Source organism: Corvus cornix, chromosome Z, assembly GCF_000738735.6.
Source record: "Corvus cornix cornix isolate S_Up_H32 chromosome Z, ASM73873v5, whole genome shotgun sequence".
Classification (NCBI taxonomy): Eukaryota; Metazoa; Chordata; class Aves; order Passeriformes; family Corvidae; genus Corvus; species Corvus cornix.
Genome location: NC_046357.1, coordinates 1,704,043 through 1,720,458, shown reverse-complemented (window position 1 = coordinate 1,720,458; position 16,416 = coordinate 1,704,043). Strand labels below are relative to the sequence as shown.

At 43.4% G+C, this 16,416-nt stretch overlaps 2 protein-coding genes across 3 annotated transcripts; both read left to right on the top strand.

Moving 5' to 3' along the window:
* Positions 1–1,217: 1,217 nt before the first annotated feature.
* Positions 1,218–9,551, top strand: CENPH (centromere protein H). 2 transcript variants are annotated; one of them, XM_039567061.1, is made up of 9 exons: positions 1,218–1,550; positions 2,299–2,354; positions 3,571–3,619; positions 3,997–4,071; positions 4,740–4,796; positions 5,651–5,714; positions 6,012–6,063; positions 7,248–7,408; positions 8,691–9,551. In XM_039567061.1, exons 1-9 carry the CDS (start codon positions 1,507–1,509, stop codon positions 8,775–8,777), a joined length of 645 nt encoding a protein of 214 aa, XP_039422995.1. In that variant the 5' UTR covers positions 1,218–1,506; the 3' UTR covers positions 8,778–9,551. The 2 variants fall into 2 exon arrangements, with proteins under 2 accessions (XP_039422995.1, XP_010393667.2); XM_010395365.4 differs by lacking the exon at positions 1,218–1,550 and adding an exon at positions 1,998–2,203.
* A 127-nt stretch (positions 9,552–9,678) lies between these two features.
* MRPS36 (mitochondrial ribosomal protein S36) lies at positions 9,679–15,335 on the top strand. The gene is made up of 4 exons (XM_010395366.3): positions 9,679–9,748; positions 10,789–10,852; positions 13,610–13,812; positions 15,058–15,335. Exons 1-4 carry the CDS (start codon positions 9,710–9,712, stop codon positions 15,073–15,075), a joined length of 324 nt encoding a protein of 107 aa, XP_010393668.2. The 5' UTR covers positions 9,679–9,709; the 3' UTR covers positions 15,076–15,335.
* The last annotated feature ends 1,081 nt before the right edge of the window (positions 15,336–16,416 follow it).

Here is a 16,416-nt window from a genome sequence, read left to right as displayed (position 1 = left end):
GAAATGAAGATGATGAAAATGGAGGTGATTCTGTCTTTCAAATCATTATCTTAACATAATTGTAAAGCTTTTGTGCTTGCCACAGTTTTCTCTGAGCAAATAGTGATTTCCCATTTCAGCTGCTAGCGACAGAACCCAAAACAAATCCAAGGTGGCTGGCACTGTGACCATGGTAGTGAAGATGAGCCCATACCTGGATACTTCACAGGCAAGTGCAAATCTACATCTTAGCTTGCACTTGGCAGGTTTTTGCATGTTACCCAGTACACATGTACAGTGTTCTTCGTGGCTGTCCTGCCAGGAAGACAATGGCAATTAGCATTGTCTATCTTAACAGCATCTATCTTAAATTTGTTTAGTCTGTCAATAATCCTCCGAAGAGGGGTTCAGGATTCCCCACAAGATTTATTGGAACTGTGCTATGTGGCGGGTTTTCAAATCACAGGTGCGGGCCAGTTGATTCATATCTTAATACTGGGAGGGCATGGGGAGCTTCAATCTAGTCACCTGATCTGTATGCAGAGAGTTGCAACAAAACACTTTGAACAACTAAACAGGTTTGAAGGGAACTCCGAGCGAGCAGTACATGTGTACCGAAGGAGGAAAATGTCAGTGTTTTCCAGTAATGTTTTATGTCCTGTGTCTTGGCTTCCCCGGTTACAGAAGCCATGGGGGCGTAAGCAAGGCCCGAGTTACGGGCCCGAGAGCGGCCCGCCCGTGGCCGCGGCGGCAGCACCGCGCCCCGTCCTACTGCTCTCGGGTGCCCGGCAAGGTCACCCGGGTACGTGCGCGATGGGTCCGGCTCGGCGTGGGGTGAGCGGGGTGTCACCGTGACTCCGGAGGAGGCAGCCGGGCGCCCCTTCGTGTCCTGCTCTGCCCTCCCCTTCCCTTCCCCTCCATGCAGCTTGGCGGGCAGTGCGGAGTACAGCCGCGGGCAGCCCGGTTTTGGCTTGGCGGGGAGGGTGGTGGGTGTGTCCCTGTTTCACTTTCTTCTGGGACAACCTATTGGTTCCCTCGCTCTCCTCCCCTTCAGCCCTCTTCGGTGCGAAGGGGAGCGCTCGGGAAGCTCCTCAGCTCTGCACGTACGGAGCCGTGCGGTCTTGCCCCGGCTCCGCTCCTCCAGCCCGCCGTCGCTGCCTGCAGCGCTGCCCCTATTCTCCCGTTCCCGCGGCCCGGGGACGCGGCGGTGCAGCTCACACCCACACGCGCCGTCCCCTGACCGCCCTTCTCTCGCCCTCCCCTGCAGTCTCGCTGCGCAGCCGATCCCTCAGACAAGAGGAGCGCGCCGCCCATCCCCGAGAATGGGACGGCGGCCGCCCCCGCGATGGGGCTGCGCCCCCGTACCGCCCTGGGGGACATCAGTAACTGCGTGGCTGAGCCGAAAGTGCGGCCAGTCGCCAAGAAGTTGACGTTGGAGGGGGACCAAGGGCAGCCGAGTGTCAAGTACGCCCCCGTCCCGGAGAGGATGGTCGCTAAGGAGGCTGCTGAGGTTTTCCGCAAAGGAAAATGTGCCTCCGCCAGCCCCGGAGCCCCAGACAGAACCCTGACAGGTACCGTCTGCGGCCTCCTTGTGCTGTGCACCCCTTTCCCAGCCCAGTGCTCGGCTGCTGCTGCGGCCATGCCTTCCTCTGGTGCCCTGACATAGGGGTCGCGAGCCCCTGCAGTGCCGATGGGCCCTGTTCCACCCACGGAACCCTCCCTTCCTGCTGTGGGCAGGCAGAGCAGCCCAGCTCCCCCTCTCCAGTGCAGCCGAGACTCAGCTAAAGCTGCACCGCTGCCCGGCAAAGATCATGTGACCAACAGCGATAAGCCACATTCCAGCTGCAAGGCCTATTGCTTCTATCTCCGCACGAACACTAGGTCAGAGGGAAGGATTATTGCGCTTTACCTAGTGCCCGCCCACTCCGGTTTTTCCCCTTGCGTGCACTGAGCCAGCGCCCCTGCACCTCCCGCAGGCCGGGCCGGGGGCGCGGCCCTCCCCCGCCGCTGCTCTGCGCAGGCGCGGGGCGCGCGGGCAGCCGGGAGCCGCGCGGTTTGAAGGCGCGGCGATGGCGGCAGTGACTGAGGAGCTGGACCGGGCCCCGGCGCTGGCCGGGGAAATGGAGTCGGCCCTGGCCTCGGCGCTGACTCGGGAGCTGGAGCTGGCTTCGGCCCCGGCGCGGCCCCGGGACGGCGGCGACGTGAGTGTTCTCACTCTGGTCCGGTTAGTGCCGACGGGACGGGACAGGGAGGAGCAGCCCAGGGGTGGAATGCAGGGATGCGCAGCCGCTGACCGTTGTCTCTTTACTCCCGCCGCAGCCTGAGGGACCAAATGAAGGAGCAGCTCATGGAGTACAGCACTGCCATTCTTGGCGGTAAGTACATCCCTTCTCGCAGTGGGATCTTGCACTAACAAAGAATGCGACGTGGCATATATATATATATATATATAAAGTCTTTAATTATTTATCAAAAGTGCTTCTTACGATAATAAAATGTTTTTCTTGGCTGTACGTTTTACCACGTTTTCTAGGCAGCTTTTGAAACGTATTTGAATGTTAATGAAGATGCCATATAGTTGTTGCCCACTGCCCTTTCTCTTCTTTTCTGGGTTTGAGCTTAAGACTCCTCTGACACATAGTGATGGTTTTCAGAAGTCTGGTCACTGGGGCTGAAGTCTTGCCAAAAGTCTGCCAAAGTGTTTGGCAGCAATACTGATTTAAGGTGTTTCCATTACCTGAAGAATCACTAGATTATTTGGGTTGAAAAGGACGTTAAAGATATCTGGTTCCAAACCCCCCACCACGCTCAGGGACACCTTCCACTACCAACCTGACAACCTGATCTTGAACACTTCCAGGGATGAGGCATCCACAGCTTCTCTGGGCAGTCTCTGCCAGTGCCTCACCATGCCTCACCACCCCACAGTATATCTAATCTAAGCCTACCCTCTTTCAATTTAAAGCCATTTCCCCTTGTCCTGTCACTACATGCCCTGGCAAAAAGTTCTTCTCCAGCTCTCTCATAAGCTCCATTCACAGAAATGACTCAGTAACATCACCATGCAACCTTCTCCAAGCTGAACAGCCACTCTCTCAGCCTTTCCTCAAAGGAGAGGTGCTGCAGCCCTCTGATCATCTTCACTGACCTCCTCTGGACCTGCTCTAACAGATCCATGTGCTTCTTACGTCAGGAATCCCAGGCCTGAATGCAGCACAGCAGGTGGGGTCTGCCAAGAGCAGAGTAGAGGGGCAGAATCACCTCCCTCAACCTGCTGGCCACAGTTCTGATACAGCCAGGGTGCAGCTGGGTACATGCTCTTCCACTGAACCATCCATTGGCATGTATAGAGCAATGTCATGAACCAGCTCCAGCTCATCTGAAAAGTGCTGAATTAAAATATTTTAAAGCTTAATTATTTCTCTGATACAGATTGATAGTGTAGTCTCATTAACAGTAAAAGAGATAATAAAGCTTGGAGGTAGAAGTAAGAAATAATCTGTTCACACAAAAAATGCTGATCCTTTATGCTCTGTAGATTGTCTTTAAAAGTCTCTGCTGTGCTTTTTAAAATGATGTTCTCTTTTGCAGGTCAAGAAAATTTCCCTGATCATGTAATTGAAGAAAAATACATCCAGAGGTATGTCACTGGATAACTTCAAAATTCTCTTGTAGGTATTCCTTCTTAGTGAATTGCTGGATTAACAACCAGTACTTTGGAGAAGTTTGGTGAAAATAATGGAAACTGAGAGAAAATGTGGGGGAAAAATGCTTTATTCATTTTCCTAATGTATTTCTGTATCCGAGATGGCTTTTAAATTTGCAGTCCTTTATGTGATGGCTAGAATTCACTAATATAGTTTCACATAGTAAATTACTCCTGACCCTAATAATTTGTGGCTTACATGAAAAATTCTTACATTAGATATGTAGAAAGCAAGTTAAAATGTGACACTGCTTTTAAACTTCGTTATCTTCACACTCAGGTTGTCTGTCTTACTGCTTTTTGTCTTTCAGTGCCTCACAAGATTTGCAAAGAGAGACAGAGGAAGTAAAAGTCTCTTTCCAGAACAAGGCATTGGCCTTGAAAAGGTAGAATTTTCTTCACCCTTTATTTGGAGATTTCCTCTCTGTGTGTATAGATGCATATATACATAGGTCTAATTAAAATGGGATTTTTAAGTGATATGGGAGCTTAGATTTTAAGTACCATTGAACCCCATAGGAATGCAGATGGATATGCTGTAGAAAACAAAACAAAAAACCCCCCACCAAAACTAAAAACTTACCAGTTGAAATGTGTGAACCCTAAAGTTACTTCACAGTTATGAAAGTGTGACTGTACAGATCAGAAAGCATATTTCTTGGCAGTATTTTCCAAATGCATATGAAAAGGTGAAAGTTGATAATGTTAGGCATCCCATGTTGCATGGCTGTTTATTTGAATTCACACTTTTGCCCATCTTCCTTTCTGCAGACTCTGGGATTAATGGTGTCCAAATATGTTGGTCAAGAGGAAAAGGAGTTGTCAGTCTCACAAATAATCATTGATACTTCTTTCTTGTCCTGAGAGTTAAGGCCCATTTTTAAAGAAGTGTGTTATTTAAAAGGTGCTGAATATTGTGTTTATAGAATTTCAATGTGAAAGTGGACAAAAGTGGAATTCTGGAAATTATCTTTTTCTATTACTTATTTAAATCTGCTTCTTTCTGTTTGCTATGAGTTCTCATCAGTCTTATGTTCCTTCTTACACTATGCAGGATCCAGATTATGGATATCCTGAGAAACAAAGTGAATCAAGATGATGAGGAGTCACGGTAAGGTGTTCTTGGGGGTCAGATGGCTAGAAAGGAACGGACTTTGCACAGTTTATTGTGACACATTTCTAGATTGTTTCATTTTACCTCTTACGAAAGCAAGCTTCCTTTTTCTAGACCTGACAAAATGATACACTGTCTACCTTTTGGCTAGAATCAGCATGATCAGACCTCATACACCCACTCTAGATTTACAGACGGGCTCTGAATTTACCCACCTTTGATGACAGAGATCATAACTCTTGATTCACTAGTGAGAACTGCTTGTAGCCAAGAGAGCTTTTTGTCTTTAGTGCCTGAATTACCTGCATTTATAATAGCTGAGCAGATTACAGGCTTGTAACAGGGCCTTGCCTCTGCTTTGCTGCCTTTATTAATTAACCATGTAGGAGCAAAACGTCTTTGAAAAAGAACTGGAAGCTTAAACATATTTAAAAGTAGCTTTCCACTTCCTACCTAATATTAGCAGGTGGATGCATATGAAATGTAATATGAGAAATTTCATTTCTATCAGAAATACAGCTAAGGGATTGCATCTCCATGATTTAGGAGCTTAAATTCGTAGCCATTTCCAAATAGCTAGACTTTCTTGATGCCTTCCAAACTCTGTGATTGAAAATGTTGGACAGCCTTAAATGAAATCTTAGGGAAACCGAGAGAAAAGTAAGGGAGCTCTTTGGCCTCTTCAATGATACTTAGTATATTAACTGTAAAAAGTGTGCAGACATGTAATATTATTTTTCTGTTACAATAAAGGAGAAATTCTTTGTTTAAATCAAATAAAGTTGAATAAAACATTTATGATATTGACTTATATCAGTGGTCTTACGGTATGCAACTGTTTCCTTCTTTAGTCTGATCCTGGAAACAATGAAACACATAATATCGCTCAGCCAGGCAATAATTGAATATCAGCAGGTGAGTGGCCGTTGCAGCTTCTGTTGCTGTTGTGCAGGTCAACCAACCTCAGCATGGGCACTTTGAAAGCAACAGGACTGCACAAGTCCTTTGAAGCTAAATATGTGGTGATAAGGGTGAAGTTCCTACTCACCAATAATCTCAAAATTATTGAGAGGATTACTTAAAGTGAGCGTGTAAGTAAGTATGTTTTAGAGTTGCCCTTAGCTGTGGATTGCGCTTTTGTGGATTTGAATTAGCATCTTTCAATATTTTTGGAGACAAGAGTCTGGAAAATACTTTCTTTTTCCCTTTCAGCGAGCACACTCGAAGGAACAGCAGTTGATTGACATTAAAAGGAAAAGACTCTGTAAGTGTGTTATCTGTATTGACTTTGGTTTGTATTTTAATGTAGAGTTCATATAGTTCATATTTTGAAGTTGTTCTTGTAGCAATATTAATTTACATGGGAAGTAACAAAACTCTCAACACTGTTATAAAACTTGTTAAAAGAGTAGGAAGTACTGTAGAGATGAGCTGGTATGTTCCCTGTTTGGACATGAGACTGACACATTAGAATGAGAAATGCAAGACAACACTCAAAAACAATGTGACAGCATTTTATTATTTAATATAAGCTCCCCAGAAAGTAACACATGTTAGTCATTTAAATTAGCCCTATAGCACCTAAAAGATACTTTTTTGTCATACTGCACATTTATGAGGTGTTTGCAGGATAGGGAGGGGATTTACTTACAAAGTGTATATATATTGGTATTCAGTAGTCTTGTTAGAGTGGGTCAAATTTAGGAGTGAAGTCAATACTCAGACTTCATAAGGTAAATGTGTTCTTTCTTTCATGACCAAGTTTGTCACCAATTTTAACAGCTGTTGTTTGATTCATGCATAGGGAGTTGTGTATATGTTGACAGTAATGAACAAACACAATGAAATAACTGTTCACATGGGAAAAATGAACGTACTTCATATCTTTGCAAATAAAGGAAGGAGTGCTCTGCCAGCATTCTTTCAACATATGAACTGTCCCTAAACACTTTTAATCAGTCTAGTTTTTAGCCTGGTTTCCTATAAAAATAGTAAAATTCACTGGTCATGTCCATATGCTTGTTGTATGACTTTGGAATTTGGTTTCAATGAAATCTGAAAAAGGAGTAAGGGTCTTAAAAAGGTATACAAAAGACCTATACAAGTTGTGGCACTTGAAGACACTTGAAAGGGTATAGGACTGATGTGCAAATTAATGGTCCCTGTCTGAGGGAAATGCAGACAGCATACAATGTACTTCCTGTTTTGCTGTTGGCCAGGGAGCCAATTGTTGTAGTTTGATACCAGGTAGCCACTTTCATGTGTTTCATGTGTTGCCTCTTTCATGAAATTAATATCTTGAGGTATATTGGAGGGAAGGAGTGGAGGGTAAAGTTAAGGTTTTTGCAGTGGAAGTGCTTTAGGTGGCTGTGAGGAAAAAAGAATATCTTCAGTTCTACTGTTCACCTAACTACTTCTTAATGCTTCATTTTCCTAATAATGTAACAGCACTAAAAAAAGATATAGGACAGAAACTACGGCAAATTCAGAACATGATGAAAAGGGAAAGGGAGAAACAAGCAGCTGTGAATGCCACTGCAAAACAGAAGTTGCTTGATAAATTAGAACAAGAAAGACAGACAACTACAGTAATTCAAAACGTGTTCCAGGTAATGTTTTATGGCTTTTAGAACCAAGTTTACAATTTTTCATTACACTCAAGATAACATACTGTATGGCAAATGTAACTTACACAAACTGTGTAACTTTTGTGTTTCGAAAACTGTTTTCTAAAACCTTTAACAGTGGTAATGGAAAAACTGTGTATGGAAGGAAGACTTCTATTGCTTCAAACGCTAAAAGCCTGAAATTGTCACGAGCATCTTTGCATTAATTTTTTTGCAGGGTTTAGAGACAGTCTATCAATCTGTCTTTGTTTCCTTGAAGGTGCAAAGATAATGAACTTTTTTGAACGTCTGTCACAGCAATGGCTGTATTTCCTTCTACTCTTCATTGCCTCTGCGCCCTACCAAATCAGTTCCCCCATCTCATGGTTAGAAAAAATAAGTAGGTGTTAATCCCATGTTACCAGTGACCCTCTATCTGCCCCTTCTGACCACATGCCTTCTCTGTGTCATCCCCTGCAGCCCTGTGAAAGCCCTGGCCTGCAGCCACAGCCAGTCTCCAGATCCTTTCAGCAGTGTAGCCTTTGCCCTTTTGGTTATCCATGTGTCAAGGGCTGCCAACTAATCTGTACATGCAGCCAGTTGACTGGCAGGTCACCTGGAGTGTGAAGTCATGCAAAGTGAGGAAGAAAACCTCATGGTTTTGGGTTAAGGTGGAAGGGTCTCAGGCTGCATAAGAATGTCAAGGACAGAAAGAGTATTCTGTCTTTTTGCATTGCATCCTGTGGCTGTGGCTGCTACTGGTTTGCATTGATTACATTGTTACAGCTCAAATTGAGAACGAGAAATCTAACGTTTTACTGGGCTTTAGAATAGGGTCTAAAACAATCTCCTGGTTTTGTATTCCTGAAATTTTCTGAGCCCTTAGTAGAGAAGATCCTTTTTGGTTAAATTTAAATTCCCGTTTTCAATCCAGAATGGCAGGGTGAGAATGTTAACTGTGTTATTTTGTATTTGAGGCAAACTTTATTTCGCATTGTTAAAAACATTCTCTAGGTTTCTGCATTTAAAATAGGGGTAGTATGCAGGCCCCTCTAGGAAATCAAAAAGCATAGATTTGGGGTTTTTTTTGCCTGTGTGTCAACGATAGGATCCAAACCAGTACTTCCTCTTCTCCTTTTTCCCCCTGTCCTGCCTACTTCAAACATTTGTGAATTTCAAGGGCTTTCAAACTAATAATTAAAAAGCAGACTTTCTTTGAGATATTTTACTAGGAATTGTCCTTTTTAAGGGCTTGTTTTAACCTGTAAATCTTTCTCATTTATAGAGTATCATAATTGGAAGTGGAGTTAACTGGGCAGAAGATCCATCTTTAAAGACAATTGTTCTACAGCTTGAGAAAAATGTCTCCTGAGACAGAAGATGTGGTGTTTATTTTATACATCTTATGCATTTTCACTAAACTTGATAGGTTATACATTTCTCAAAGATACACTTCAAGAATTTCTGAAAAGATGTTGTTCTGTCTGGAGAATCAGAGTGTGCCAAGCAGTGCTTTGAAATTGTAAACAATGGTCGTGCAGCTGATAAGATGAAACTACCTGAAGACTCACTTCTCAAACTGTCCTGTCTCAAGCACTCATTTTCCTCTGAAAGGCAACAGTAACGCAAGGAAGTTTCAAGGTTTTATGTAGAAGTGGACTTAAAACTGAGGCTCTGCTGTACCCCTTTCCTGGTGACCAGCAGGCCATAGAGCTTAGGGCGGATGCATGACCTTGCTCTGTCCCAGTGGAAAGCTCAAGCTGGAAAATATTTAGCAAGTCTGGAGTTGGGATTATTTCTGTTGTTAAGACATTATGTATTATTTCAAACAGCAGAAATTTTATGCTCTTGTTAGCAGCGACTCTTGTCTGCAGATGCAACTTCGTACTGTTGACTGTGCAGCAAGCAGTATTTTGCTTACATGTCTTTACTAGCATTTGCGCTTTTTTTAACTGGTGATGTTTGGTGTTTGAAGGAAATTGAGTCGGGGTGGTAGAAATCACTATGTTCCAGGAATGTGTAGTGTCCTTTTTTATCTTGGTGTGCATCTTCACTTTTAACTTGGCAAGTGATCCCAAGCTATTTTTTTAAAGTGAGTTCCTTGATCTAATAATAAGAATAAAGCGTTGATTTTCCTAAAAATGTTTTATTTGGTTTGGAGGCTTTTTTAAACTTACGGTAAAGCGGTTTTTTGGCGGGCCGGGCCAGAGTTCCGGGTCCCCCGCCACGGCGGGCGCTCGTGGCTATGGGCGGGGCCTCGCTCTCTGTGGGCGGGGCCCGGAGGTGCCACTCAGGCTCATCACCATGGGCAGCAAGATGGCGGCTGCCACCAGGGCGGTGCAGGTAAGGGCGGCCCCGGGACAGCGGTGTCTGAGGCAGCCGGGGCTCTGACTCGGGCGGCGGGGCTCGCTTGTCCTGCTGTCGCCGTCGAGCAGCAGGCCTGAGGCGGCCGCGGCTTGGGGACACGCCCCCGGGGCGGCCGGTGTCCTTGGGGAGAGCCGCGCAGTGGCGCGCGCGCGGTGTCGCAGCTGCCTGGTGCTGTGATAGCAGGGGGTGCGGAGCTGGCTGGCAGCTCCTTCCTAAACTGTGTCTCTCCAGGGTGAAAGTGCTTTGTACAGGCAGAGCACAGCTCGCGATTCCGTGTGCTAAAGCGCTGTGGAACTATGGGGTGGTTTGGATTGGAAGGGGCCTTAAAGGTCACCTCGTTACAACCGCCCCTGCCGTGGGCAGGAGCACCTTCACTGTACCAGGTTGCTCAAAGCCCCCTCCAACCTGGCCTTAGACACTTCCAGAAATGGGGCAGCCACAGATTCTCTAGACAACCTGTGCCAATGCTTCACCGCTCTCAAAGTAAAGATTTTCTTCCTAATCTTCGTAATCTTTCTAATCCAAACCTGCCCTCTTTGGGTTGTAAGGTGTCCTCAGAGCCTTCGTCAGGTTGAGCAATCCCAGCTCTTTCAGCCTGTCCTGACAGGAGTAGTGCTTCAGCCCTCTGATCATCTTTATGGCCCTGCTCTGGACTCACGCTAGTACGTCCATGGTTTTTTTGCTTTGGGGACCCCAGAGCCGGACACAGCACTCTGGGTGGGTTCTCACCAGAGCAGATTGTATTGTGACTGCATTCATGCAATGGCAGTGGCTGTTACTGCACATACACACTGATGAGAAAAGGAAGACAAAGCCTGTCCCTGCTCTGGACATCAGGGTGCAGGCCTGCTTCTTAAAGTAAAATTCTTCTTGGGGTAAACTTAGAACTTCAAGAAGTAGTAAGTGTATCAGAGTAGTGGTGCAGAGAGCAGCAGTTGTTTGATACATTGTACATTCCATTTTATTATTTCAAGGTAACCTGTGTCTGTTTCTCTTGCTAACTGGTCTCGTTCTAGGTAGTCAAGCCACATACTCCATTAATTAAATTCCCAGACAGAAAAAGTGGTCCCAGACCTAAAAGTAAGTATTTTGTGTATGGATACAGCTTGTACCACATTTCTTTACATGGACTGTTTTACTGAAGAACCAGCACCTAATTTCTCTATTTCAGCTATACAGCTGAACTGAGTTGGAACAGGGTTTTTGAAACATGCTTGATTTAGTTTACCAGCAACTGTTAGACTTTGTGTACAACTTCTTTTCTGTACAACTGTGTGGAGACACATAATGCATGCACATGTTTAATTTTTGCTCAAGAAAGGTTCACAAAGATTTCCAGTGTTGTTTTTCTACTTTTATATAAAGCCACATTTTCCCAAATACTAATATTTACTGAAATGAATGTGCCCAAGTCAGTTTGAAGCACCTTTAGGTATTCAATGATATTTGCATAAATTATGTTGCATTTTCCTCATTTTTTCTTAGTTGAAGCATGTCATGTATTTTCTGCTGTATTTTCAAAACATTATTATAGCTGGGAGAGACAGCCCTCTGTACATTTTAAGAAGTATTTTCTTGTATTACTAATTAATGCAGAGGAAAAAAAAATCATTGCAATCTTTTACGTTAACTTTTATAACTACACTAGTATTTATGGTATTCCCAATACTATTATATTTAAACCACAGATTTATATTAGCAATATGTTGGTTTAGAAGTCCTTTTGCATCAAAAAGCATCTGAAAGAAAAGTAGGAATTGTCTTTAAAAGCTCTGTTATTCTTACTTCTTTAGAAATTATACTGTGGCATGTTATTTGCCACAGTATTATCAAGCTTGCAATTAACTTTAAGTTTAGTTTAACATTCGAAAGCCTCTACAATGCACATAAATCCCTCTTCTGACTTACCTGTGAACTCTTCAGGAACTATTTTCTGCAATAACTTTCTGTCAAAATCCTGTACATTTTGCACAGTTCAGCCAATTGCTGAATCACCTCTCATGCCAGTGAACTACTTTCTCATAAGCTTGACAATCTATTTCTTGCCTCTTGTTTATCTCTGTGTCAGAAGATTTTTGTGACTGTATCTTTTAAGTATGTTAGACTTTTCTACCTTAATCAGGATCTGTCATCTCGTTAGTAAGCTGCAACCTACTCTGTCTTGCTTGAATGCTGTAGCAAAAACTGCATTTAACTGTACCAGATTGTTACTTCCATAGAGCTAACTGGCTCCTCAGAGCAACTAGGAATGTGAAAGGCCAGCCAGATTCTACTGGGCCTTTTACTACTGCAACATCATGGTCTCAAACAGTGAAGGGAGAGATGTAGTAGAGACTGTATCAGAACTAAAGCAGCAGCAGTAAAACTTCTGATTACTGTACTTCTGATGGTTTTAATTAGCTAATGAGTCTACTCCAACTACACTTCAGACTAACACATAGAGGAAAATAGCAGAGGAAAATCCTTAACAAATCTCCGTACTTTTTTGTGGTAGATGAAACAAACTTTGAGAAACTGCTTTTTTTTTCATATGTAAGGTGTGTTATTTCTTGGAACAAAAATACTTTTTCCCCTGTTCAGAATATGCTGCTTCTGATGAGCTCACTTCTGCCTTGCTCTGTTTGGAATCTTCCATCATTTCTGAACCACCTTGGGACTTCCAGACCCAGTCTTATGACTGACAGCTTCTGAATATGCCTCTCAATGGTGGCTTGGTCACAATGCTGCAGCTGTTTGGTGTCCCAATCCTGCAACTGCCTCAGACTCATTAAGGCTAAAAGTCCCTCCTCTCCTTTGTGGTCATTGGTTTTGTTGGAGCCAGGAAGGACAAAGGAAGGCAAAACGGTGGTGGTTTAGCTGCTCACATGCTTTGGTACATGCAGTCTTCATGCTGCTTATTTTATGGGTGTATAGAGCCTCTGTCCAGCTGTTAGATGTTCCACTTGTCTTGCTCATTTTTCTGGAGCACTGGGAGGGACTTCTGTGAAGCATTCTGCTTTGTCAGGTGTTTCACCCTTAAATATATAGAGGACTGAGTGCTAAAATGAACATATTGCTGTGGTCTTTGTCCTGCCCAGTGGGGTAATTGCATATTTCCACTGTAAAATCCACCCTGGTGGGACAGACCTAAGGTTCGGAATGCTGACTGTGACAACACTGCCTTTTTGTCATCTCTTCTATCTGCACAATCAAGGCAACTTCTCTAATGTGAATTCCTGAAGCTTAGCTCCTGATCCTCACCTGTGAGGAACTTCATGCACTCCTCAGTCTCTGCGTTTCATTAACATTGGCTGTTGATGCCTGATACTTGTTGGTCATTCTGCATTATCATTAACAAAATGTGATAGGATGCCATTTTGTAGTATTAAAAATGGGTACAGCACTGCATTGCATGTTGTGGTCTGTTGTGATTGTGACCTTTATCCTTCTGTAAGCCTCTAGATCTTTTTCATTTGTCTCTCTTTACAGTTGCAGTAAACAAAAAGCATCATCTCAGTTAGTTTTCTACATAATTGCCCACACACAAACATTTACATAACTTTATGCTTTTTCTCCAAGTACAGCTTCCCAGTGAAAGAGCCATTGTTAGGGTATATGCTGATACATCTTCTGTTTCCACATCAGTGTTTCTGCCATTCAAACTACTGTCAGAATTTTTAGATTCTGCACTTGATACATTTAACAACAAAAAAAGCAGGTTATGAAAAGTAGACTTAACTCTTTTAGGTACTTGTTATAACTAATAAGATTTTTAAGCAATGGTAAGTTTTATTGGCTGTTTATTAATTTTACAGTCTATTAATATTTCTGTAAATGGTTTTGAAATCTGGTTTTCAGTACAGGAATCTCTACAAGCAAGTGTGCCATCTCTCCATGCTTCAAAAGCAATGGAATCTGTAGGAGGCGTATCACCGGCCTTTCAAAATGTATCACCCGTTAGTAGAGTACAAGGCACACCAGACACTTCTGAATTAACAAGAACCTTACCTCAGAAATACAGGAGGAGACAAATGTCAGATGAAGAGATTGAATACATTCAAGTAAGTTTTCTTCTTTAGCTTATTTCTACACCTTCTTGTACGGTATTACATAGTAATTCTTTTTAAGTGTGTGCCCTGGGCTTTCATGGTTTTCATATGCAATACCCAAGGTACCAGTTCTTAATACAGAAGGTAGCCTAACTCTCACTGGTTAGCAGCTTGTGGTACCACAGAGTAGAGAGATTTGGACTTAGAACAGATGTGCAGGTAAGCTGGTGATAGTCACAGCCTGCATTAATTGCCACCACTATCTGTTTTATAACAGCTGTTTAATGTGTAATTTGACTGTGCTGGACAGGAGCATGAAAGTCTGTTCTTAGACCAGGAAAGGTTATTACCAGGTGATTGAAGTCCAAAATATTGCTCAAATTAGTTTTGTAAGTTATTTATTAATAAATTAACTCTTGTATTTCTAGTAGTGGAAACATTTTATTAAATTTGATATAAGTATTTTCTTCAGTACTTGCAAATACAACACTGTACATGAAAAGCAAGAAAAACCTGCTTCTGTTCTGTAACAATTCTCAGTTGTAAAAACTGATGATTCACAAGGGAGAATGCACAAAATGCAAGGAATCCGTGAGGTGATTTTGAGTTTGAAATGAAAATATGCTTGCAAAGCTTTGTTAAACAGTAAGGATATGTATAGCATAACCATGTTAGTAGAGGAAATAATTTTTCCTTCATGTATGTAAGTATGCTGCATCTATATAGTAGAAACAAAATCAGTTATTTCCCATAGTAATACACTTCTTCACTTTTTGCATAAGTTTGCTTAACAGTGAGGTAAGTTGTAAAATAATTTCGTTGGGAAAATAATGAACTGAATACCTTTCTGATTTCTCATAAAGATTGTAATGACTCTGGCTTTGTTTTTACTTTGCACTTTGGGATGTGGGCAGTAAAAGTAACTTTAAAACTTGTGTTTCCTGTCATTGTGTTTGTCGGACATTTTTAAGGTTAAGAGTCAGGTTTCTTCAGAGAAAGAGACATGGAAGCAGCTGTAACTGTAGGTTGCATGTGTTGATTTTTTTGTATTCTCCCTTAAAAAATGTAGCCGTTACTGGTAGATGCTGGTATTTGACACTCTGTGCCTGTTCTTATATAGATAAAAAAGTCAATATTTAAATCAGAAATTAAAACTAGAACTATGTCTCTTAGTCCTTAACAGTGCAAAAGAGAATTTGATCTCAGTTTTACATTCCATTAGTGGAATATATTTAACTGTATGCTTTTCTTTTACAGCGTGGAGGTCCAGAATAAGTGTAGAAGATAGTTTGTTAGCCACTGCTGAAGAATGAGGTATTATATTCACAAAAAAGGTGTTTCCTTAATATTAAAGATTATTGTATACTAATAGCTTTAATAAAATCCCATATGATGGATGAGAAGATTGACACAACACACAAGATACTGATTTGTGACTGAGAAGGATTTTATGTTGATGGCTAATAGCAACTGAATATATGTAATGTCTGCACAATTAAAATATTTTTCTAATTAGCCATTTGAAAAGTCAACAATCTAACAGAGTAAGTTTGTTTTTCTACTGATTGAGATCACAAAATCACAGAATGAGTCAGGTTGGAAGGAGCCACAGTGGGTCATCTTGTCTGACCTTCCTACTCAAGCAGGATCATCCTAGAGCCCATGGCACAGGATTGTGTCCAAATGGTGCTTGAATATTTTCAGTGAGGAAGATTCCACAACCTCTCTGGTCAGTCTGTTCCAGTGCACGGTCACCTGCACAGTAAAGTTCTTCCTGGTGTTCAGGTGGAACTTCCTGTGCATCAGTTTCTGCCCATTGCCTCTTGTTCTGTTTCTGTTGCTCAGCACCACTGAGGAGAGCCTGGTCCATCTTGGCAATTTCCCTTCAGGTACTGATGGACGTTGATGAGGTCCCCTCTCAGTTGTATCTCTTTGAGGCTGAACAGGCCCAGCTCCCTCAGCCTGTCCTCATAAGAGATGCTCCAGACCCCTCATCACCTTTGTAGCCTCCACTGGACCCGCTCAGGAGTTCCATGTCTCTCTTGTCCTGAGGAGCCCAGAACTGGACACAGCTCTCCAGGTGAGGCCTCACCAGGGCTGAGTACAGGGGCAGGATCGCCTTCCATGACCTGCTGGCAATGCCATTCCTAATGCCCCCAGGATACCATTGGCCTCCTTGGCCACCAGGACACTCTGCTGGCTCATGGACAGCTTGGTGTCCACCAGGACCCGCAGGTCCTTCGCTGCAGAGCTGCCCCCCAGCAGGTCAGCCCCAGCCTGTGCTGGTGCCTGGGCTTGTTCCTCCCCAGGTGCAGGACCTGGCATTTGCCTTTGCTGAATTTCAGACGGTTCTTCTCTGCCCATCTCTCCATCCTGTCAAGGTCCTTCTGAAGGGCTGCAGAGCACGCCTGGGTATGTTGGCCATTCCTACCAACTCTGTGTCCTTGGTGAACCTGCTGAGGAGGCATCTGCCCCTTCATCCAAGTCATGGATGAACAAGTTGAACGGTTAAGCATTGAACCTTGGGAGGCACCACTAGGGACAGGCCTGCAACCAGACCCTGTGCCACTGATTTTGACCCTCTGGGATCTGTTGTTCAGCCATTTCTCAACCCAT

What these genes read in the sequence shown, in the direction of transcription:
- MRPS36 (XM_010395366.3), top strand. Translation starts at nt 9,710, where the DNA reads ATGGGCAGCAAGATGGCGGCTGCCACCAGGGCGGTGCAG. An exon ending in CTGCCACCAGGGCGGTGCAG is followed by an intron (nt 9,749 to 10,788) that starts GTAAGGGCGGCC and finishes GTCTCGTTCTAG; the next exon opens with GTAGTCAAGCCACATACTCC. An exon ending in AAGTGGTCCCAGACCTAAAA is followed by an intron (nt 10,853 to 13,609) that starts GTAAGTATTTTG and finishes TCTGGTTTTCAG; the next exon opens with TACAGGAATCTCTACAAGCA.
- CENPH (XM_010395365.4), top strand. Translation starts at nt 2,049, where the DNA reads ATGGCGGCAGTGACTGAGGAGCTGGACCGGGCCCCGGCGCTGGCCGGG. An exon ending in CAGCACTGCCATTCTTGGCG is followed by an intron (nt 2,355 to 3,570) that starts GTAAGTACATCC and finishes TCTCTTTTGCAG; the next exon opens with GTCAAGAAAATTTCCCTGAT. An exon ending in AAGGCATTGGCCTTGAAAAG is followed by an intron (nt 4,072 to 4,739) that starts GTAGAATTTTCT and finishes TACACTATGCAG; the next exon opens with GATCCAGATTATGGATATCC.